The sequence below is a fragment of the Dipodomys ordii genome, unplaced genomic scaffold (genome assembly GCF_000151885.1).
Source record: "Dipodomys ordii isolate 6190 unplaced genomic scaffold, Dord_2.0 Scaffold3, whole genome shotgun sequence".
Lineage (NCBI taxonomy): Eukaryota > Metazoa > Chordata > Mammalia > Rodentia > Heteromyidae > Dipodomys > Dipodomys ordii.
This window is the reverse complement of record NW_012267219.1, coordinates 5,416,365-5,439,687: the sequence shown is the minus strand read 5'-3', so window position 1 is coordinate 5,439,687 and position 23,323 is coordinate 5,416,365. Positions and strand designations below refer to the sequence as shown.

General features: G+C 36.3%; 1 protein-coding gene across 1 annotated transcript in view; it reads left to right on the top strand.

Moving 5' to 3' along the window:
* The window catches only part of Fam19a2 (family with sequence similarity 19 (chemokine (C-C motif)-like), member A2), a 434,441-nt gene that overhangs the window by 385,273 nt on the left and 25,845 nt on the right, over nucleotides 1-23,323 (top strand). The window contains exons 3-4 of the mRNA XM_013020543.1: nucleotides 12,459-12,611; nucleotides 13,809-13,933. Coding sequence (XP_012875997.1) covers nucleotides 12,459-12,611; nucleotides 13,809-13,933 — 278 coding nt within the window. The remainder of the gene's footprint in view (nucleotides 1-12,458; nucleotides 12,612-13,808; nucleotides 13,934-23,323) is intronic.

Below are 23,323 nucleotides of genomic sequence, written 5' to 3'. Positions count from 1 at the left end.
AAAAAAAATGACTATGTACCATGAGTTTATTTTTTGACAGATCTTCCATGATTAGATGGATTATGTGTAAGGGTAGGAAAGGGAGAGGGAAACAAGCAAACTATGGAGATTAGTCATAGGATTCTTATGGTTAGGAAATAAAGGTCTAAGTATCCCTAAGATCTGTCATAAGTGAAGTTGTAGAGGAGGGAGTGAAATTTAGCACATATGCTAGAGGAAGAATTAAAGGAATCTAGTGACCAATGAGGTGTGGGGTCAGGTAATAAAGGTGACATTGCCTAGAAATGAAGAAAACTAAGTTCTAATTGTTTATCTTTTACTATCGGTGATTTTTACTACGATTATGTTTGTTAGCCACGAACTTCCAACTTCTAAATGGATAAGTTGAAATTTATTATTCTTCGGTTCCTTCAAAATCTAAGGTTCCTTCTCAGATATCTGAGTTGTACACATACATTCATTTAGGTCTTCTTAGAACCCACAGTTATTTTTAATAACTTTTTGTTTGATACAGTTTTGTTTTGAATATTAACTCAATCCTCATTACAACCCTCGAGGATAGGTAATATCTTAATTTTCATTTTGCAGACAATTGGCTGATGCTTATGAAGATGAAATAATGTTCTCAAAATCTCATCCCTTTTCTTCTCTGTTTCATATACTCAGTGTGTCATTTCCTTGCGCTCCACTCCGTTTCTTCCTAGGTCCGTAGCTCTGTTTGCTACTGCAACAGATCTAGCTATCAGTCATTACCTTAATTTTAACATAGCTTAATTTACGTCTTCCTCGTGTGAAATAGAGTTGGTGACAGGGGTTGGTATTTCTCCTCCATGTAGAATCACGTACTGATTTTTGCCTTTTTCTTCTTCCACACACATTTTTCAAGGTCAGCAAGGGCCACAGTCCTCTGTCTTAAAGGTGAAGCCAAAGAGTGGCTGGCAAGAATGAGAGGTCTTAATCGGCCTGGTCTTTAAGAAGTATAACTCCAATCTTCCCTATGCATCACTGCAGGGGAAATGGGAAAGTGTGGTCTCATTGTGAGCCCCAGGAGCACTAAAGTGCATGAAGTTTCATGCTTAAGAGAGTACTCTCTTTTAAAGATGAAACTGGAGGCTGGATTCTCTGATTTCAAAATCCTTAGTTAAACTGCAACTTTGTATTACTTTTTTGGACTCATCTCTCTCAAGAAATTGGCAGTAATCAAGCTCATTTGCACATAAAGTAATGAAAAGATGTGGATTGATTTTATAGCAAATATTACACCAGGCTGTTAAGATTCGTGACTTCATTCAGTTATGAAATATATCCTAAACAAAGATGCCATCAACTTTCATCTCAGTTTCTAGTTAAGCTCAGTGACTTAATAAAGTTAGCTTGAAGGGCTTAAAAATGTGTTATACTTTGACTTTCATTTTCTGATAGGTATAATAGATTTTCCTCAGAATAATAAAAGTTAATTATTTCATAAACTTATAGAATTTTTTTGAATGGGAAGGAAACTTCCATCTAAATTACCTCTCAATATAGCCTGATTTCTTCATATTATAGATAAGGAAAGAAACATAGTGACCTAAATGATGTACCACATCGCAACATTCAGGGGCACACTGCACTAGAGTGAATTCCCCTGTCTCCTTCTCACTGCCCTTTTAGCTCACCCTGCCATTCTCTACAGGAAGCATTCAGACTCCTTTCTAGAACATGGACCTTATTAATCATAAAAGAGTGACCCTTATGTTGCCTTGAAATTGAGAATTGTTCTAATGCTTTACATTGATTTGGCATAATTTAGAATTAAAAAGAAAAATCTCCTTTTTACCCATTGCCATTAGAAAAGTTATATATGTAATAAAATATATAGTAGTAATGATAATAAATCATAAATAATGGACTGCTTTCCCTTGATTGTATTCTAGATGGTCTTAGAATCATTACTTGCAAAATCAATTTTCACTGAGGTGAATTTATGAGGTATGAGTGTTGGACTGGAAATTTCATGGATTCTACTTTGAAGGTTTGAGTAAATATCCTCTTAAATGTGGAGGTCAAAAGCACTCTGGCTGATACTTTGCTCTTCTGATTATAATTTTAATTAAAAAGTGATCTAGAGAGCACATTTTTGGACTATAGGTATCATCAGATTACCATAGGACAAAGGATAATCATTGGAACCTGTTGTGTAAAAAAAAATCTTCAGGAAATTCTGAAGAAGAGTGACACTGAGATAGTTAATGAAACTAATGGCCCCTTTTAGCTTCTCCTTGAACCTATGTTGGTGCCTCTCTGACACCTTCTTTTTAAAAATTATTATTATTTTAAAAAAATTTTGTCTTATGGGAATTTTGTGCTGGGAAGGTGGCTCAGTGGTAGAGCGCTTGCCTTGCATGCCTGAGGCCCTGGGTTGGATTCCTCAGCACCACATAAGCAAAAAGAAAAAAGCTGGAAGTGGCGCCGTGGCTCAAGTGGTCAAGTGCTAGCCTTGAGCTGAAGAGCTGAGGGACAGCGCCCAGGCCCAGAGTTCAGGTCCCATGAATGGACCACCCTTCCCTCCCAGCCCCCCCGCCAAAAAAAATTTTGTCTTATACCACATTCCTTGTGTGTAAGTTTACCTTTTATTTGTTTCCATTTTCATGTAAATCCTAATGAGTTTTTGTATGCACATCATTGTTCCCTTCCTATTCCACTTACCATTAAAGGATAAAAACATGTGGCTATGAATTCATAAAGTATCAATACAAATAATGATATGATATTCTATTGATGAGTTGGTTGATTTAGTTGATCTAGTTTACTACCTTAAAGATTCAAGGTGTTTTCCATTATTTCTTACTGTAGCTTCTAGGAATATCTTTTAAAAATATTGTAAAGTTGATGTACTAAGGGGTTACAGTTACATAAATAAGGTAATGAGTACATTTCTTTTTTTAAATTATTATTGTGAAAATAGCATGCAGAGGAAAAACCAAACTGTTTAAGTAGGGATACAGGTGGACCCATTACAACAACGAGATGTACAAGGTGTTATGTCGAAAATGAACTGTACATTTCTTTTTGAACAGTGTTCCTTCATTTTTCCCAATCCCCCCATCTCCCTTCCCCCCAAGTTGTCCAACATAGTGTCTAGTGAGTATCACTGTTACATTGGTTAACCCTTTGTCCCACCATTTCTGTGATTCCCCTTCCCTTCCCCAAATCAGATAACTTATATACAAGACAGAGGGTACAGAAATTAAAAAATGACAACAGGGAATAAACCAAAGGGGGGATAAAGAGAGAAAAATGTAAGAACTGCAAACAGTACAACCCCCCCCAAAAAAAAACACCACCAACACCACCACCAACAAAAACGCTCTTGCTTCCATTTCTTGGAGTTCATTTTGATAAGCATAATTTTATATGGTCACGTCCACTTCATTATTGAACCATTGTGTTCCTCTGCTAAGAATATCATAGACATAGTTTAGTTATTACAAATGAAGGAAATTACACGGCCTATGTTTTTTGGGGTCTGGCTTAATATAATTTTTTCTAAGTCTTTTCATTTCCTTATGAATGGAGTGATATTATTCTTCCTGAAGGAAGCATCGAATGCCATTATGTATATACACCACATTTTCTTGATCCATTCATCCACTGAGGGACATCCGGGTTGACTCTATATCTTAGCTATGGTAAATAATGCTGCAGTGAACATAGTTGTGCTGGGGCATTAGTGTGGCCTTGTTTGTGGTCCAACACCTTTTTTTTTTTGAAAATCTCTCATCTCTGTGGAACAAATATCTCCATAGGACACTTTGTTCATGATGTCAAATGATATGTTGGTTCCTATGTCTATTTCCATGGGCAGTGCTGTGGCTTTAGTTCCACATTTTTGGATGAAAACATTTTACTGGTCCAGTAGCTCTTGCTTGAAAAACCTGGTTCTCTAACTCTCCTTGGAGCCATCCTTACAGATGTAAGTTGCAAGCAATTTATTTAGGGGCCACTAGTCTTCTAGGTTCACTCTGTAAACATCAATTTTTAATTTGAAATGAGGAAGCAGAAGATATTTGTGATTGAGCTGAAGGGCATCAACCTAAAATTTCTTGCCACCTTCTTTAATCTACTCTGTTCCTTTCTCCACTGCCCTCTGGTGGGAGTTACTCTTTGTTAAGACGCTGAACATTGTCAAATGGAAATTTGCATTACAATGTTACACTGCAGTGGCAGTCTTTTCTCCAACTAATTTTTATTTATTTTTTTTTGGAGAGCTGAGGACCAAACTCAGGGTCTTGCATTTGCCAGGCAAGTGCTCTCCCACTGAGCTGAATCCCCAACCCCTTACTTTCATTTTTGACTTTGTTTTATTTTCATTTTTGTTCTGTATTAAAAATGTGAAGCAGATTAAGAAAACAGGATTTATAAAAGTTGTCACTGGCTCTTTACTCCCTAACTTGATCATCTTGACCACATAAATTATAAGAATTTGTGAATTTCATTCAGCTATTTAAATGACCACTCCTTTTAATTAGATTGCTTCAGCATGAAAGTCTAAAAATGTGTCCTATTTTCTCACTCTAATGAATAGAAGTGAGAAATTAGCTGTCTCCCAAAGTTTTTGTTTCAGCACATTTTTTTTCAGTCAAAGTGATTTACAGCAACCTAAATCTACTAACTAGCTTGTATTTCAGATGCCCATTGGTGCATGTAAGTGATGGTTTCTTTTTGCTTAGAAGTTGAATACAGACTCTTTGGGAAGCTAGTCAAACTGGGTAAAATTATTAAATAATATATAAAGACAAAATTTCAGAATCAATGAGACAAACTAAAATGCAAATAAGAGCTGAAATCTAGTGGAGAGGAAGCCATATAGGAACAAATTCACGCCTTGATGCTAAATTTATTCTCTTCGGTAGCTTAAGTGTCAGATTGGAGATTTTCACATGCATCTTGTGTCAACACAATTATCTATAGTTTTTGAAATATGAAATTAGAAATTCTATGTAATGTGGATAACTTTCCTTAACAGCCATCACTTTATATCTTCTATATACGCTGTATTGATTCAGAATACATTAATTACACCATTAGTGAAAATAATGACAACATTTAAATAATGTTACATAATTTTCTTTTCCTTTTTTCCCATACTAGGGCTTAATTCAAAGTCTAGGTGCTAACCCTTAGTGTTTTTGCTCAAAATTGGCACTCTATCTACCACTTGAGCCACAATTTCATTTCTGCCTTTTTGGTGATTAACTGTAGAGAAGAGTCTCACAGATTTTCTTGGCCAGGCTGGTTTTGAACTGCGGTCCTCAGATCTCAGCCTCCTGAGTAGGTAGGGTGAACGTAGGGCCATTGGTGCTTGGTGTGTCATATAGTTTTAAAAAGTCTCACACCTACTATGTGATTTTATCTTCATAAGTACCTTATGGAGTCATTTTAGAAAGAAATTAGTTCTTTGGAAAGCAATCATATTTGTTTAAAGGTTGACCTAAGTCACCTAGTACAAGTCAAGCTAGGCTTGAACTCAGGCATTTTGGTTTCAGCAGCCATGTTATTTCTTAAGTACCAAGCTTTGTCTATGGGGATAATACAGTGATGGTTTCTTCAGTCCTTTATGTCACTAGGAATGTCTCAACTTCTTCATTTAAAAATTGAGGATAAGAGGGGGGCGGGGGGAGGATGGGAAGGAATGGGAAGGGGAAACAAAGGAGGAGGCTACAATGCTTGATAAGAAATGTACTCATTATCTTTCCCATGTAATTGTAACCCCTCTGTACAGTATTTTCACAATAAAAAAATAAATTGAGGATAATAAAATTTTTCTTCTCAGTGCTTGCTGTGATGGTAAAATGAAATAATGATTGACCCCATAAATATTAAGAATATTAGTAACTTCCATCATTATATATGTTTTTGCAGAAGTATATTAGTAATTGTTATGCCTAGAATGCAATATGTATAGTATATTTTTTCATAATCTTTACACCTCAGGAATTCAACCACTATTCAGGGTGAATGACATATAAATATTATTTTGCTGTAAAGTTTATTTTCTATATAACGTTTTTATGGATGATTCATCAATTCTATATACAAAAGGCTCCAAATAGTGCTGATATATAATTTGAAAAAAATCTGTATGTATACAAATCAAATGCTGTTTAATTTAGTTCTTGCCCCCCCACCCACAGAAAAGTTATTTTCAGGTTAAATAAACTGGCAGGTGAAAATAAATACTTTTGTAAAATGTGAAATGGAACTTCATGTCACAATATTCTGGTCATAATAGCCTGACAAAGCAGATAAGATTCTTAATCAATGGCTCAAAAGGGAGTGTTTTAAGTGCTTGTTTCTGGGACAGGTCAATGGGACTGGAGTTAAAGTGAGACATAGAGTCATAACTTTGGAAGGTTACAGTTAGAGCAGGGTAAGACTCGATTTTCATCCTTCTTGAGAATTTAATGAAAACTATTTGTCTCTGTTGTCATTTCCCAAAAATGTAGGAGGCAACACATTTTTATTCATGCATCACATCAGAAAAGAGACAAACCTAAGAAAGTATGTGTGTATGTGTGTGTGTGTGTGTGTGTGTGTGTGAGAGAGAGAGAGAGAGAGAGAGAGAGAGAGAGAGAGAAGAGGGAGAAAGGAGGAAGACAGGAGAGAAAGAGGAGAAAGGAAGACAGAGAGATCTTGGGAATTGTGACATGAAGAAAATTGTTTGTCTTTTTTCACTTCTTGGTGCGGGGGTTGGTTCTCACATCATTTTGATACGATACTAACTGATCTTCTATTGTGTTAAATTAGAAAGCCCTAATATTTGATTTAGGTTGGTTTATCTGAGCTTTTCCTGAGTCTACATAGAGAATTTGAACTTGAATTTCCTACTGTTTCATTAACCTTTTACAGGAAAACCACAGGAATGAGCTCTACCATCTCAGATTGCTTGTTTACCATTTATTAAATGCTTACCACACACTGAGCAGCTAATATGTAAAATTAGTCTTTGTCGGCAAGAATTTGATTATCTTTGTAAGAAGTGAAGAATATAGTGACAAATAAGAAAACCATAACATTTGCAGACATATCCCATGTTAAGGTGACCTAAATATGTAGAGAAATTTTGTTTCACTCTTGTGAGTTATTTCATGTACTTGGCATATGCATGGGCACAATAAAAATACTGGACATTTAATATTTTGCTATAATATTTTTGCTACACATGCTTTCAAACTCTTGGATTAAAAAATTGCCTATTTATCTATCTATCATCATCTATTCTATTTAAAAGTATAAGCTTATGTCTCTCTTTCTCCTTCCCTACAAATAAGCACTGTAACTTCAGCTTATTAGAAAGAATGAAGGGTGAGAGAATTTTCACAAAATCCTATATCTCACCAGGAAACTCAACCTGTGTTTTTGCACGTTTTATTCCTAGCAATGAAGAGAAAGGATGGAGCAGGAAAGGCCTTTGTCTGACAGGCTACCACTTGCTCTTTCTGTCACCTTTATATTAATCTCCTGACATTTAGTGCCATGTTCTCTGAGGGGAGATACTCTTCTCATTCGTCATGATGCAGCTACCGCATTATCTTCTCTCAATTGTACAGCATGGCCATCATTTACCCTCCTTTCTTTTACAAGAAGAAAGAAGCATCATTTTTTTTTCTATCACAGCTCTGACATTCTAAATTTAGCCAATGTAATTATCCCATTGAAGAGTAATCCCTTACAACTCTTCAAAGTGCATAAATATCTGAACAATAACTCTTTTGTCTTTATTCTACATTGCTTCACATGCACTGGAATGATGCAGGATTATAGATATTGGATTTATTCTTAACTTAGGCCACAATCAACACATCTAGATTCCTATAGGAGTGTTAAATACTGAACAAATTAGGGAGCAGGAGAAGGAATGACCGTATTATCAAAGTTTGTGAAATTTGAGGTAGTCAAAACTCCTCGTGTTAGAGTTTTGGGAACAGGATCAGTTTATTTTGTCCTTGTGCATCATGGTTGGTTGTGACTGTCCCACATCTCTGCAGTTGGGATCCAAGTTAATGTCGGTTCTCTACAAAGAAAAGCTTTCATTCAGAAATGCCTCTTACTGAATGTGTGTGTGCATGCATGTATGCATGTGTGTGTTGTGTGTTGTGTGTGTGTGTGTGTGTGTGTGTGTGTGTGTGTGTATCCTGGTGTTTGGACTCCCTGAGATGGCTTTTTCTGAACTTTATGCTCAAGGATAGTGCTCTACTACTTGAGCCACAGCTCTACTTCTGGCTTTTTAGTGGTTCATTGGAGATAAGAGTCATGGACTTTCTTACCTGGGCTGCCTTTGAACTGTAGTCCTCAGATCTCAGCCTCTTGAGTATCTAGAATTAAAGGCATGAGCCACCAGTGCCAGACGTCTTATTGCTTTTAATTTGATTTTATTAGACAAAGAAAAGTAGATCCCCATAGCCAGAGTTGACAGGATGGAGAAGTACAATGCTTCCACATGCCAGAAGAGAGGGAACCAGACTTCTCCCTTCTTTCCAAATATATAATAAAAATCTTTCTATGATATGGTTCTGAAGAGATACCTCTTTTCCCAGGAGAGAGGTCAGGGAGCCATACCATATGCTCTTTCTTGGCTGCTATGTCCCTATGGAAGAGAGCAGAGGCTCAGCCACCAAGTTCTCTCCAAAGTGACCTTTGGTCTCTGATTGCTTGCCATGGGCACTCTCTGGAGAAAGCTTAATCATCTCTTTCTGGTCTCCATTCAAACATGAAAGACTATGGTCATCGTCACTCAGTATCTTAGTTTCTCTAAATCACTATTAAAGGTCCAAGCATCCCAAGTGATCTGTTGTTAGAGGAACACATTCTTCCAACCTCAACTCTACAAGTTCTGCCCATCATCCCTCCAGTCCTGCACATCCTCTTCACTTTGCATCCTTCAGTGAAATCCCTGTGAGATACTGTAACTGGTCCTTCCCAGACTCACATCCTTTTTTCATAGATACCTGCTTCATTCTCTTTTATTTCTCTTTTCAAAAATCTCTCACAGTATGGCTGGGAAGGTGGCTCAGTGGTAGAGCACTTGCCTTGCATGCATGAGGCCATGGGTTTGATTCCACAGCACCACATAAGCAAAAAGAAAAAAAAATCCGGAGTGGCACTATGGCTCAAGTGGTAGAGTGCTAGCCTTGAGCTGAAGAGCTGAGGGACAGCACCTAGGCCCACAGTTCAGGCCCCACAACCGGACCAGAAAAATAAAAATAAAAATAAATCTCTTACATTAGATGAAAACAGATAAGAAACTACTGCATCTTCCATTTGTCTACCTACAGTTTTTCAATTTCTATCCTCTTAGAACAAATTATGTCCCACATCAAGCTTAGTTAAACACTCCCTACAATGTTTTTCTCAGTTTCACAGGCTATATTTTTTCAGGGTGGATGTTTCTTTGGCTGTACAGAGCTTTTTTATTCTGATTTAAGCCCTTTCATTCTATTTTTGCTTTTGTTGCTGGTGCTTTTGTTTTTAACGTCTAAAAATAGCACTGTCCAGATCAATTTCATGGAACTTTTCCCTTCTGTTTTTCTCTAACAGTTTTATGGTTTCAGATCCTGTATTTAGGTCTTTAATTCATTTTGTGTTGATTTTTATATGTGGCATGAGCTAAGGCCAAATCAGTCTGCATATAGGTGTCCAGTGTCTCAACACTGTTTATTGAAGAGATTGTTCTTTCCTGATTGTGTCTTTGTACCTTTATGTTTTGTAAAAGTTTTTTTTTCTTTTCTAAAGATTGCTTTCACTATTCAAGGTATATTTTTTTTAATAGACACTATGCTCTCTTCACTTAATTGGATCTCTCAATGACATTTGACATGGCTGATAAGTTGCTTCCTTTTGTACATTTTAGTCCTTGCTCTTCTGTTCCTTAAGTCCCAGGACTTTTTCTTTTTTCTTTAATTGCTTCTTTTACCAGTGTTTGCTGTCTTCTATTTCATGTCTAGATTTTAAACTCCTTTTCCTTTTTCTCTTCTGTATCAGTGACATTTTCATGGCAAGCCTATTAAAGCCTTGACTTTACATAACATCTATCGATTTAAGGCTCTTAAGTCTATGTCTGTAGCCCAGATCTCTTCCTTAAGCTCTATGTCTTAAATGTTGCTTTTATTTACATTTCTACTTGGGTGTTGCAAAGAATCTTGGAGTTTGTCTAGGCATGATGTTATATGCCTAAAATCTCAGGTATTCATGAGGCAAAGATTGGAAAGATTGAGATAGGAGACCAGCCCAGGCAAAACAATGAGCAAGATCTCAACTCAATCAAAAGCTAGGCATGAGGACACATATCTCTGATCTCAGCTACTAGAGACAGAAGTAGGAAGAATATACTCCATGGCCACCCCTGGGCAAAAGTGTGAGCAAATCTGAAAAATGAAGTAAAAACGTCTAGGGGTATGGTTCAAGTGGTAGAGGGCCTGCCTGGAAAGTGAAAGGCTCTCTCCTCCTCAAATAAACTCAAATTTAACACGACTCAATCAGAAGTACATCTTAATTCTACCCATCATCTTCCAGTTCCCTTTCCTCAGGCTTTTCTATCCGAGTCATCTACTACTAATTACTCAGATCAAGAGTAATATTTCATTCCTGTTTCCCTTTCACCTGTTATTCAAGCAATTAGCTTGAACACATCTCTAACTTGCTGCTTCTGGCCTCTGCTACAGTTAATAGAGTCTAATTCCCATCTTTTACTACCTAGATATCTACAACTACTTTACAGATTTCCATTCTTGTTTTCTTCATTTCAGACTTTAACGGGATGGTGGGGACGGGAGAAGTCAAGCAAAGTTCTAAAACATAAATGATGTAATGACATTTTCCTTATAAGCCAAATAATAACCAGTGTCCTTACCAGTCTCTGCATGACCTGACTGCATTTGTGACACAGTTCCCTCAACCTCTCAATTCCTTGAATTCACCGCAGTGACCCTGGCCTTTTGCTGTTCTGAAAACACAGCATATTTCCTCCTATTTTTATTAGGGCCTTTTTTATGTGGTTGGCTTCTGTTGGAAATGTTTTTCCTTCCTTACATCTCCATAATGCACCCTTCTTTCTCATAGTTCAGTTCACTCTTCAGGTAACTGCATCAGAAGAACCTTCTCTGGAACTTACTGCATTGCTTCAAGAGCTCCAAAATCCAACATTTACTTAATCTCTGACCCAGGTGTTTTCTTCCTAGGATTTCCAGGTCTTTAAGAAGAGGGATAGACTGTGTCCTTCACAGTGGTGTTTTGTGTGTGGTATTCATTCATCTAAAACATGACTTGGTTTTGTGGCTTCACATGGAGGGATTAAAAAGTGGATGATATAATTTATATTCTCTTAGAAAAATCTATGCAAGCTCTCTAGCCTGACTTACTGCACATCTCACTGTGTTTTCTCATCTCTGGGGACATGGTTAATAGAACTGCGTGGTGTAACAACTTTAAACACCATCAGACCTGCTTTTCTATTTACATTTCTGTTTTTATACCAATCACATTTTCTAAACTTCTGAAAGTGTAATTACTCAGCAAACGTTTTAACATAAAGCTTTTTTTCCATTAAGGAAATGAAACATACTTTATCACCTCATAGTAGAGTTAATGCTTTAAAGAGGAAACAGGGAAAAACCCCAACAAAGATGAAGACAGACTCAAGTCCTTTCCAAATGTGGCAAGTGAGCTCCACATATTTCAGTCTCCCAGAAAGCTCAACAGCCTTGCTTTGAGGTTTGAACATATAGTCCTTGGAGGCTGAAAGCTTTCACATCTGGATTTCCAGGTGTCTGGCTTCCATATATGATTCATCTATGTTCTGGCTGCTCTTGTCATTTGGTAGTACTTGTATCCACAAGGAAAGGAATGATTCTGGACTAGAGATTGGCTGGAACTTGGAATGAAATGGTGGCAACTTAAAGATTCTTCTTTACTGGGGATACTGAGCAGGATACTGAAGATATGGTTCTCACATTCTGTTTTGTGTTTTTTTGAAGGATTCTCTATCTAGTCACACTTTTATCAGCATCTGCTTTAAGAAAGTGGCTAGGCTCAACTCTGCTGAAGGACATCTTGTCCCAGGACTTACATTACTATAAATGCATCAAATGGAAAGGTGTGAAAAAGTCATCTGCAAATAAATATGTTTTTGATGGCACCATGTATTGCCTCTATATTTCAGACTGCTTTAACAGCTCATTCTAATGGAGTCAACTAATTGTCCCTGCTTCACCAAGCATTTACTGACAGAAATGGTCCCATCACATTGAGAAAGGAAATCAAATCTGCATTATGGAGTTAGCATCACTGTATTTCTAGTTTCATGCATGGTAGCTCCCTTATAGAGCTATATTTAATGTCCTTCTAATTAAAAAAAGAGGGAGGGAAGTGTCCAAATGTGTCCATATTGTTTTTATCTTTTGTTTCTTTTGTTTGCACAGCTCACCATGTTAAAACGGGAACTTGCGAGGTGGTGGCGCTCCACAGATGCTGTAATAAGAACAAGATAGAAGAGCGATCACAAACAGTCAAGTGCTCCTGTTTTCCAGGGCAGGTGGCCGGCACCACACGAGCTGCCCCGTCTTGTGTGGATGGTGCGAGTTCTTCCATTACTTATTGTCATAGCATAGACCGGGCTGCTTGGCATTGGAACGCTGCTATAATGGTGTACACTGGGAGGCCATCTTAAGGGACCACACTGAAACCATTTGTTCGCAGGGGCATTTTTTAGATGTATTTTTTAGGCTCTCATGCAGTTCTGTTACAAAAACAATTATCATGAGCCAAAGTACTTCTTGTTTGGATACCATCAAATAACTGATTTCATGGTAGAAAGTAGAGAAGATGTGTGTTAATTAATGGCAAGATGAAAATCGATGGTATAAGAGAATGGATTCCTAAGCCCAGGGATGGCGATTAACAATGAAAAACATCAACACTGTGTATATGAAGCGCACTGGTTTTGTGATGGTGCATGAAAATACAAATTTCTTTCTTCATAATTAGGGCCCACCTAATTATAATAGAACATAGCTTTTGTTATAGCTCTACTTAATTGTTATTAACATAAATAGTAATTTGTTAAACAGTATACCCTTGTGATGAGGCTACTGTCTGTGATAGAAAACAAAAAATGTTTGCCTAACTCTCCTGATTTTTCAGACTACTCATGATAAATACTATATTGTTTCTAAACTACTGATTCAAAATCAGTTGAGTCCATTTTCTTATATATTTCCATAAGCCAATGCATGCACATCTTCACATAGGTTTCTTGTAAAGAGTTCTATATTTTCACATGAAAAATGTCCATCAACATCCAGGCACTGATGGCTCATGCCTGTAATCCTAGCTATGCAGGAGGCTGAGATCTGAGGATCATGGGTCAAAGCCAGCCAAGGCACAAAAGTCTCCATGAGACTCTTATCTCCAATTAACCACTCAAAAAGAAGTAGTGGTGCTGTGGCTCAAGTGGTAGATCACTACCTTGAGCATGAAGAGGCTCAGGAACAGCACCAAAGCCCTGAGTTCAAGCCCCACCTACAAAAAAAAAGTCCATCACTGTGGTTGTAGTTATTAGTCCACTAGAAATATATTTACATTTTACATACTATGTTCATTGTCCTTGGCACAATGAGAAATAAAACGTTAAGCAAAAATTCCTTTAGCAATGAATCATTTAGTTAGAGCACTGACCTTTGTTCTTCTATACATGTGTACCCAGAGAATTAACCATGCAATCAGAAAATATTGAGATGACTTCTGTCTGTCTGTCTGTCTGTCTCATTCAGCTTCCATAGTGGAACAGAAATGGTGGTGTCATATGCAGCCATGTTTGGAGGGAGAAGAATGTAAAGTACTTCCAGACCGGAAAGGATGGAGCTGTTCTTCTGGGAATAAAGTGAAAACAACTAGGGTAAGTGGACAACTGTCTTGAAAAAAGAAGGCAAGATATCTCAGAATTAGAGAAGGAGGCACTTGTAGTTGCTCCATTGAGTGTTGGTTATAAAAAGAGAAAGCATAGTTTCACAAAGTACAGCTTTCCTATTTTTCTCTTAATTTACTTTTTCATAGTATTTTTTAAAATTTCAGAATAACATCTTTTATATATTAACATCAACTATCATGCTAGATGAAGAAAAAATAGTTTCACATTGCCATTAATGTGAACCTCTCAACGAATGCATATTAAATGCTTGGCAGTTGATCCCAAATCTTATTCTTGTGATGTATAGCAATCTGAATAAATTCTGATAAAGGAGTATTAAGTTCTCTGTGGCTCTATTATATTTTCCAAATAAGCTTCTTTCTGTTTTATGGAAGAAGTTATTTTGATATTCTTAATTTCTAGAACATTAGTTTTCATCTTCCTTCTTCTCTCCTCTCCCCTCCCCTCCCCTTTCCTTTCCTCTCCTCTCCTCTCCTCTCCCCTTTTCTCTTCTCTTCCTTCCTATCTTCAGTCCCTCCTTCTAAATTCCTTCCCCTCTCTCCTTCCCTCCTTCCTTTCTTTTATCTTTTCTTCTTTTTCTCCTACTACCAGAGCTTGAGCTTAGGGTCTTCTGCTGCTGCACTGCTTTGTCTACTTACAGGCGACACTCTACCAATTGAGATATTCTGACATTCTAGTGGTTTGCTGGTTGATTGGAGATAAGAATCTCTTAAATAAGTCTGCTTGGGCTGGCTTTTAACCTGGATCCTCAGAGCCTAGCCTCCTGAGGAGATAGTATTACAGGTCTGAGCCACTTGCACCAAACTCACTAAATAGTTCTTTGATGGTTGATGTTTGCAGCCATGGGTTACTATGAAGAATTACAGAATCCTAGAGTCAGTGCAAAGAGAGCACTCTAAAGATTGTAAAGTCTTTCAGTTTTGCTATTTCAAACCTCTGGAGGTTGGCAAGAGGACTGAAAAATGACTATTATTTAATTTCTCAGCTAAATACATCTTCTGGTCTGGCAGAATTTGCAGTTCATTTTGTTTTAGAATTAGCACATGAAAGTTTAGTCTTTTTTTAATTTAACAGAAATAAAATTATTTATTGAATAATACAAAATTATTTATTGAATTATACAGTGATGGTGTAGGAGAATTTTATAAAGATACAAAACTAGCCTGGTTATTTATGATATAGACATAGAATTTTTAACCTTGTATGGATACATTAAAGGGATTAATAATTCACCCAAGTAAATTTCAGTCTATAGAGGAATATCTGCAATACACTGACTGATTAACTATACACAAAACTGACCATATTCCAAACAGCACAAATAAAGAGAAACTTTGTCAAATTATTATTGACTTTAAGTAGTTCATTAGATGTTAGACATCTTTCCAAAATCCATTAAGTGAATGAGTAAACTGGAATAACTGTATTATACCTTGAATTAGAAAGTAATATAATTTATACTGATTGGTTAAAAGCATTTTGGCAACATAAAATTCCCTTATAAAATAGTTATCTCATAAAACTATTTCCCCCTAATCCTATCAATCCTTAATGCAAAATAAAACTCATGGAAATTCACCAAGGAATTGAGATGGTAAAACAGATGAGAAAAAAAAAACAAACACAAAACCTGTCCATTCTCCATAGCCATTCCATGTTTTCATTACTCAGTGGACAAGAGGAAGCTAACATTTATTGGCTACATAAACATAGACCAAATACCAAACAAAATGCTTTAAACTAATTAGCTGCTTTAGTCCTCTTAATGATCCCATGAAGAACATATTATTGTCTCCCCTTTTTAAAGCAGATGAGTTAACCAAAACTTTAAATAGTTAAGTGACTTCCCAAGGTCAGAGCACTTATTAATTAGGAAATCAAGATTCAAGCCACATAGTCCCTTTCTGAACCTATTCTTCTAACTTGTATTTTGTAGGTAACTTTAACTTATAACTCAACTTACTCTTAGGTAATCATTATTACTTAAAAGTTTCTGATTTTTTTTCTCATGAGGTAGACCTTTAAAATTTTTTAACTTTCCAGATCATTGAAATAAAAAGGTCAAGACCATGTTATCTAAATTCTCATGAAAAAAAAATAAAAATCCAGTTTTATTTCCTTCCTTGTTGGCCAGAATCTCATGATGGAAATTAAAATTGAACCTTTCCTACACCAAATACTTTCCAAAAAATTGAAACTGATAAAAACCACACCTAACTTGTATACTTTGTTTTCATTATCTGATATGACCCCAAAGACATTGGCTTCTTTACTTTTCCTTCATCTCTTCTGCCTTAAAGAACAGAAGACCTCATCAAAGTCATTGTAGAAAGGATTTATGCAACAATAGACACTTGGATTAAATTATGTGTAAGGATTTTAATGAGTTCATGATTCCCAGTTTTATCTTCGTATAGAAGAGAAGATTTAAAGAAGAGCTTTTTGAGTAAAATCAAAGTAAATTATTACTGCTGTCTCTTCCTCTACACAAGAAAAATATCTTTTATTAAAAAAAGAGGTATTAAACCAGGTCCTGGATTATAGGTTCATGCTTGTGATCCTAGCTACTCAGGAGGCTGAAATTTAAGAATCACAATTCAAAATCAGTCTGGGAAGAAAAAAAATCCCTGAGACTCTTATCTTGAATTAACTAGTAAAAATCTTGAATGGAAGTGTGGCTCAAGTGACCTAGTACAAATAAAGACAAAAAAGTAATGCAAGGCCTTAAGTTCAAGCCCTGGTACCAAAACAACCCCCCATCCCTATGATAAAAGGAAATATTTAGATATTTTAAACCAAAGGATGTAAATGGTTTGGAGAAAATGTGCATTTATGGACTAGATATGATGATGGCTGCATGTACTCTTGTCTATTAGGGAAGTAGAGATAGAAGGATCATAATTTGAGGCCAAACGAGTCAAAGTTAGTGAAACTCTATTTCAAAACAAGTTGGATATGAAGGGTTATGTATGTGATCTCAGCTACTCTGAAGGTAGAGATAGGAAGATTGAGATCAGAGGGCAGCCAAGGTCAAAGCATGAGACCCTGTCTGAGAAACAAAGTAAAAGCAAAGGACTGGAATGTGGTTGAAATGTAAAACAATTGCCTAGCAAACAAAAGACTCTGAGTTCAATACATAATACAGCCCTTCCTACTCACACCTCCCCCGCCACCAAAAAAAAAAGGAGAAAATTTCTTGAAATAGCTCTGGGCAAAATGTGTTGCTTTCTCCATGGGATTGTTGGATTGTTCGCTGAAGGCAATTTCCACCATGCACAAGTGGCAACAGCTTATTGAGACAATACCTGAATTATCTGATTCATTGATATCATTGACCACTTGCTGGTCTTGAAGAAGCTAGCTTGGGTGCTGTGAGTCTAATAAACCCTGATTTGGCAGGACCCAAAAGTTAAGGGAAATCCAAAAGTTAAGCAGGAGTAGGTTACAAAGTAGCTAAAAACTGCTCTCAGCTAAAAGCAATCTGTGTCTCCTGGGAGACATACGAGGTGATCACTACAATCAAAATGGCTCCAGAAATGACGAAAATTTCCAATAATGTACACCCTCTTTGCAATTGCCCATATCCAATCGGGAGTGCTTAGGAAAACCTAATGGTGGAAAAAAGCAGTCAGCCAAAAAGCAGCAATGAGGCCTACATGGCCTCTGTAGAGATGTGTGAAACCTTCCAGAATTGAATAGAAATCAGAAGCTGCACAAATTCATTGAAGATGAACTTGGATTGTCTATTGTATTTATAACAAATATGAATTATATCCTCCTGTTTTGTACTAGATTCAGGAAGCTGTTTTTGTTCTGACCCATTTTTGCCCTAAAAACAAAGAAAGGCCAAGAACAGTTTTTTTTTTTTTTTAGCATCATTTTAATCTGAAGAGAACAGAAAATGCAGCATTTGTTTCCCAAGCACCTTTTCTCATTGGAAAGTCGAAGATTTAGGATTTTCTGTGATATCCCTGTGTCCTGTTTTATTTTTTAATATTTCTTAAGTTTAAAAAGAGAGAAAATTAATCTTGTGTCTTTTATTTCAAACTGACTTTCAACATAATGAAGAAGTTTTTCAGAGTCATTAATAAAAGAATAGTCTTTCCAGTGTGAAAGAACACATAATTATATGCTAATTATACAAGGCAAAAGTGGCAGGGGGAAAGGTGCTGCACAGCTTGTAAGATGGGAGAAAAAAATTAACATTGTTGAAACCATACGAAAAACAACAACAACAACAAAACCCAGACTGTGGTTCATGTCTTTTGATGCTTTTAATATTCAATCTCTGGGAAAACTCTAACAAGTCATATTCCACTTTTTTTTTAAAAATTTATGTTCTTTGCTGGTTGGTGTAGACACAAAACTCCTAACTACAGTGATCACCAGAGATCATATGTCTGATTCATACATGAGGGAAAAATGAACTGAAGCTCACTTTATGTGCAACTTTATATTGTCATTAGAAAGATTATCTTTGCAAATCACAAACCCTGGATTGACTATGCTTGAGAAGAAAGTTTTGGATAATTTTGAACTAATTTGGATGATTTTTATCCTTATTCATTATGGTAGAGTGACCTAAGTAGAAGAGAATTTTGTGAACTTTGAATATGTCTTCAAATAGGATTAATTTTATTTCATTATATAGTGCAACAAGAATCAACAAATGTAAAACTCTTTGGTGCAGGATGTTATATGATAGCAGCATTTCTACTCAAATCAACACAAGCATATATGAAAACATTTACTGAAATCTTGCCAGGTATTCAGTGGTTCATGCTATAATGCTAGCTACTCAAAAAAAAAAAATGAGATCCAGAGTTAAAGCCAGCCCAGAAAAGCAAATTTGAGGGACTCTCATCTCCCATTAATCAGCAAAATTTTAGAAGTGGAGGTGTGGCTCAGGTGGTAGAGTGCCAGCCTTGAGCAAAAATGCCAAGCAAGAGCTCAAGTCCCCTAAATTCAAGCCCAAGTACTGGCACAAAAACAAAACAAAACAAAAAACCCTACATGCTTACTGAGCTCTTACTGAAAACCAGTCACTGTTAAGTACCTGTCATATATTGATTAATCTTCCAAACTATAATAGACACTAAGGAGTGCATAGAGATATATTGCTTAATCCCTGCTGGCAAGGAATGTATACTTTGAGAGGAGGGGAAATGAATAGTGCATATGGCACAGTTCTTTTCTTTATCCACCTGCACTTACAATAAACATTGACATCAATGGCAAATGCAACTCAACAAGTAATGGTCAACTAACATGATAGCATAAGCCCTGAGAGAGATAAATAGAGATAGAGAGACAGAGACAGACAGAGACAGAGTTAGAAATAGAGACTGAGACAGAGATACATAGAGACAGAGAATGGTGAGTTTTATGCAATGTCAAGTTCTTCCATTCAATATTTATTCTTTGGTTCCATGTGTCAAGTACATTTATCACTTACTCCTTAGCTAAATTTATACACACCAATACCTAGCTAATCTCAGAAGATGGGTTATTAGGATTTTAATATAAGATTGTAAAGAAATAACATCTTGCAATGCTTTCTTGCTTAAAGCCTCAAGTTGTAATCTTGAAGACTCTACTGGATTTTATAAGAAGGCTCAAAAGCAGTTTCCTGTTGGTGGGGCTGAGAGTCCTGAGATGCTATTTCAGACCCAAGGCAAAGGAAGAACATAGCAAGAGGAAAAAGTGTCCACCCCCTTTCCTTGAGATGGTACACAAAGTGTGAATTCTTTAACGTTTCCTTTTGCCTTGAAAAGTTAGGTACAGTGTAGTTCTTTAAAAGAGAGAGGAGGGAAGAGAGAGAGAGAGAAAGAGAGGACATGCAAGAGAGAACAAAAGAACAGTGGAGGTGTTTATTTATCAGCCTTTCTTAACCGTACCTCAGCATTCATTTGTCTTCATCTTACCTCCAGTCAGGCCCTAAATTGCACTCTGGTCCACAGCACAGAGCGTAATGACCTTTAGGACTATGGTTCTCAAATTATATTTATGGCATCTACAGAAGAAATAACTCTTAGATTGTGATTCAGAATAAATAGCACATATACACACACATGCACATGAATACACTTGTATCTGCCACACTGACACGAAAGTGGTACTTTACTATTTTGGGTTAATTTCCTTCTTTCTCATCATCCTCCCACCCTCCTTTCTTTCTCCTTCCTCCCAATATGAACCTCATAAATTGATATTTATCACTTACTATATACTGTGACCTGAAACTTGAAACACAGTACTTTAGGAAATAGTATTTGATTGTTTTCTGTGTTTGCTCCTTGGAATGGACAATTATTCTTTACTTAGATGGATACAAACTACGGAATAAGCTCATTTCACAACTTAATACTGATGTTCCATATTTTGGATAAAGTCTACTTTATTGAGGTTTCAGTGTACAAATGCTATGAAGAAGAATATATATAGTGACAATATTCATGCATTCAAAGGGTCTTTATTGTCTACTATTTTCAGAAGTTGTTCTAAGTTCTGGGCATAAACATTGACACAAAATAAAACAATACAGATAGGATTCCCTATCTTATAGGGGCTGCAGTCTGCAAGGTTGTACTGATTTCTGTTGCTACCATGGCAAATCACCCCAAATTTAGTGAGTTACAAAACAGCATGAATGATTTATCCATACAGCCTAAGTCTGGGCACTGAGGAACACAGGGTGATCTCTGTGCTGAATCTCCTGAGGGAAAAATTCAGGAAAGTATGTCTCCTTTCCACAGTATGGCTGTGTTTCTTTCTGAGGACTCTGTGGGGTGGGGAGGGGGAAAGATCCACTTCTAAGCTCACACAAGTTGTCAGAGTGAAAGTAGGACTGAGGTGTCTGTCATCAGGAGTCCCTCGTGCTCCCTTCAAAATGCATGTTTTTCTCTTTATATTTCCTCCTTTGTCTCAGACATCAATGGCTTCCTAAGTCCTCCTCACACTTCGGACTTCCATACCCTCTCTCTTGCTCAATCACTCCTCCATCGTTCTCTTCTTTGTAGTGCTTGGACTGACTTTCTTTGCTTTTCTTTTGCCTTTTTAAGTCTTAGATCTTTACATTGAGTCCACCCAAAAGACCAGGGTAATTTCTGTCAAGGTCAGCTGACTAGCAACCTTAATTACATTTACAAATAACTTTCACAGTAGTTCTTAGATTAGTGCTTGTTTGAATAACTAAAGGTTATAAATCTTGAAGTCACATCTTTGAGGGTTTGTCTACAACAGGAAAAAAGTTGAAAATAACAAAAAAAGTAATATATATTATATATGACGCAACTCACAGACAAGTATAAGTGATAGTAACAAGATTGTCTAAGTAGGTTGCATACTCAAATTTATCGAGTAGGTGAGGGGATGAACTGTATTCAGAGGATTAGCTCTCCAGACCTAGGATATAATAAAGTAACAGAAGGAACCATCATGGGAAAACTATATTCATGAGATAGCTATGATGATTGTGTGGGAATGGAATTTAGGTTAGGAATACAGCTTGCTATGTTATTACTGACTTAACATTTGTCCTAAACACATAGAGTGAGGATATTATTACTAGATGAGAGGGGCAGCCTGTGGGAATAAGATGTTTCATGTGTCACATTAATGATCATAACCATAGGTCATTTAAATTAATGGAAAATTAAACACATCATAGAACCTTAAAATTGATATTTCTTAAGAGCAATTGAAAACTTTTATTATAATAATGAGAAATGCCAACACTGAATGAGTCAAACCCATTCAATGAAATTTAAATGAAACTTAAATTTTTAAATGATGTGGAGATTTAGAAACAACATGTAAAGAACCATGCAATTGCTATCACGATATTTAATGAAGAGATGGGGGAGGATGGATTAAAATGTTGAAAATAGTATACCACATTTAGATATTGAGTTTAAGGTAGGTAAAACACCAGCTAGATGTACAGAAGCAGAATTAATAAAGAGAAGAATTTTAAGGGAAGTTTCAATATAGGAGCCACTCACTACATTAAAAATAATTTAATTAGGCCAAGAGTATCTGTTTTGGTATTTGTTTAGATGGTTACTGAAAATAGTGCAAAGGCTTGAAAAACATATAATCAGAGCTCTACTTCCAAAAGCATGGCCTACATTTTCATAGTTAAAATGAGAAATGGGCAACCTAATAGGTGTGCTTTGAAGTTCCTGTAAGATATAGATGCTTTTCTTATATTTGTAACATGTGATCATTTGTAGATGTTGCTCTGAAGTGTGTTTATAATCCCACAGCTAACTGTGAGTTAATTGTATTCAGACATAGTAATAGAAAGTAGAACAGAAACTGTAACAGTATGAGGTGCATCTTTAAGCTACAGTTACATTCTGCAAATCAAGTGTAGAGAAGAATAGCTCTGCCTTTTACATGGTATCTGAAGTTTTTAAAGAAAGAGGATAGCACCCCCTAGTACTTGCAGAAGAGGAAGGGGTGTTGAAGGGATTATATTTAGTTGGACTTATAAGCTTTTTTTCTGTGTTGGATGAAAAATCTCCTATTTAAAGAGTATAGTAAAAATAAATGACAGTAATGTAAAACAAGTCCTATATGTAGTGTAAGTACATGTAGGAGAGTAAAGGAAAGCAAATATGGGTAAAGTTCTAACTATGAAAACAGAATGAAAGCAGGATTGGAAGAAAGATGGAGTGAGTGAATCTGATCATTACATTGTATGAATGTATAGACACATCACAGTAAAATGTCCTTGTATAACTAATTGATGTTAATAAAAATGTGGGAAAAACACATTTTATGTGCCATAAAACTCTGCATACTTTTCCTCAAAGCTCTTTCCTTCTTTAACCTTCACATATTTTCTGTAAAATTTAAATTCATAACCCACTGATTTTAGATCTAATTTTAATTTCTTACTTTGGAGAATGGGGTGAAGATGTGGCTGAGATATATAAGGGAAATTTCCAGAAAGCTCAGAATTCTGAATGCTTTGTAGCTATTGAGAAATGTAGTTCTGGTCAAATTTCCATGACACTGTAAGAAGATAGAGAATCCTCATTCCCCATGGCACAACTGCTCTGAATCGTGGAAAGACGGTGGTGTGTGTGTGGGGAAGCATAGCATAAAGGGAAGAGTTGAACTTTACACCATAACAGATAGATGACATGTAATAGAACCAACAAAGTCTAGGCAACAACTTTGATGAGGTAGAAAAAAGGAGTTGGTGGGTATTTCCTTCAGAGAATAGGAACACTGGAGTGACATATTTAAAATTATTTGACAATATAGCATGTGAAGCTAAAACATTTGTTCCAATTGACTAGAGGGAATACAGCTAAAGTCTCTGAACCCAGCTTTCTTGATGTTAGG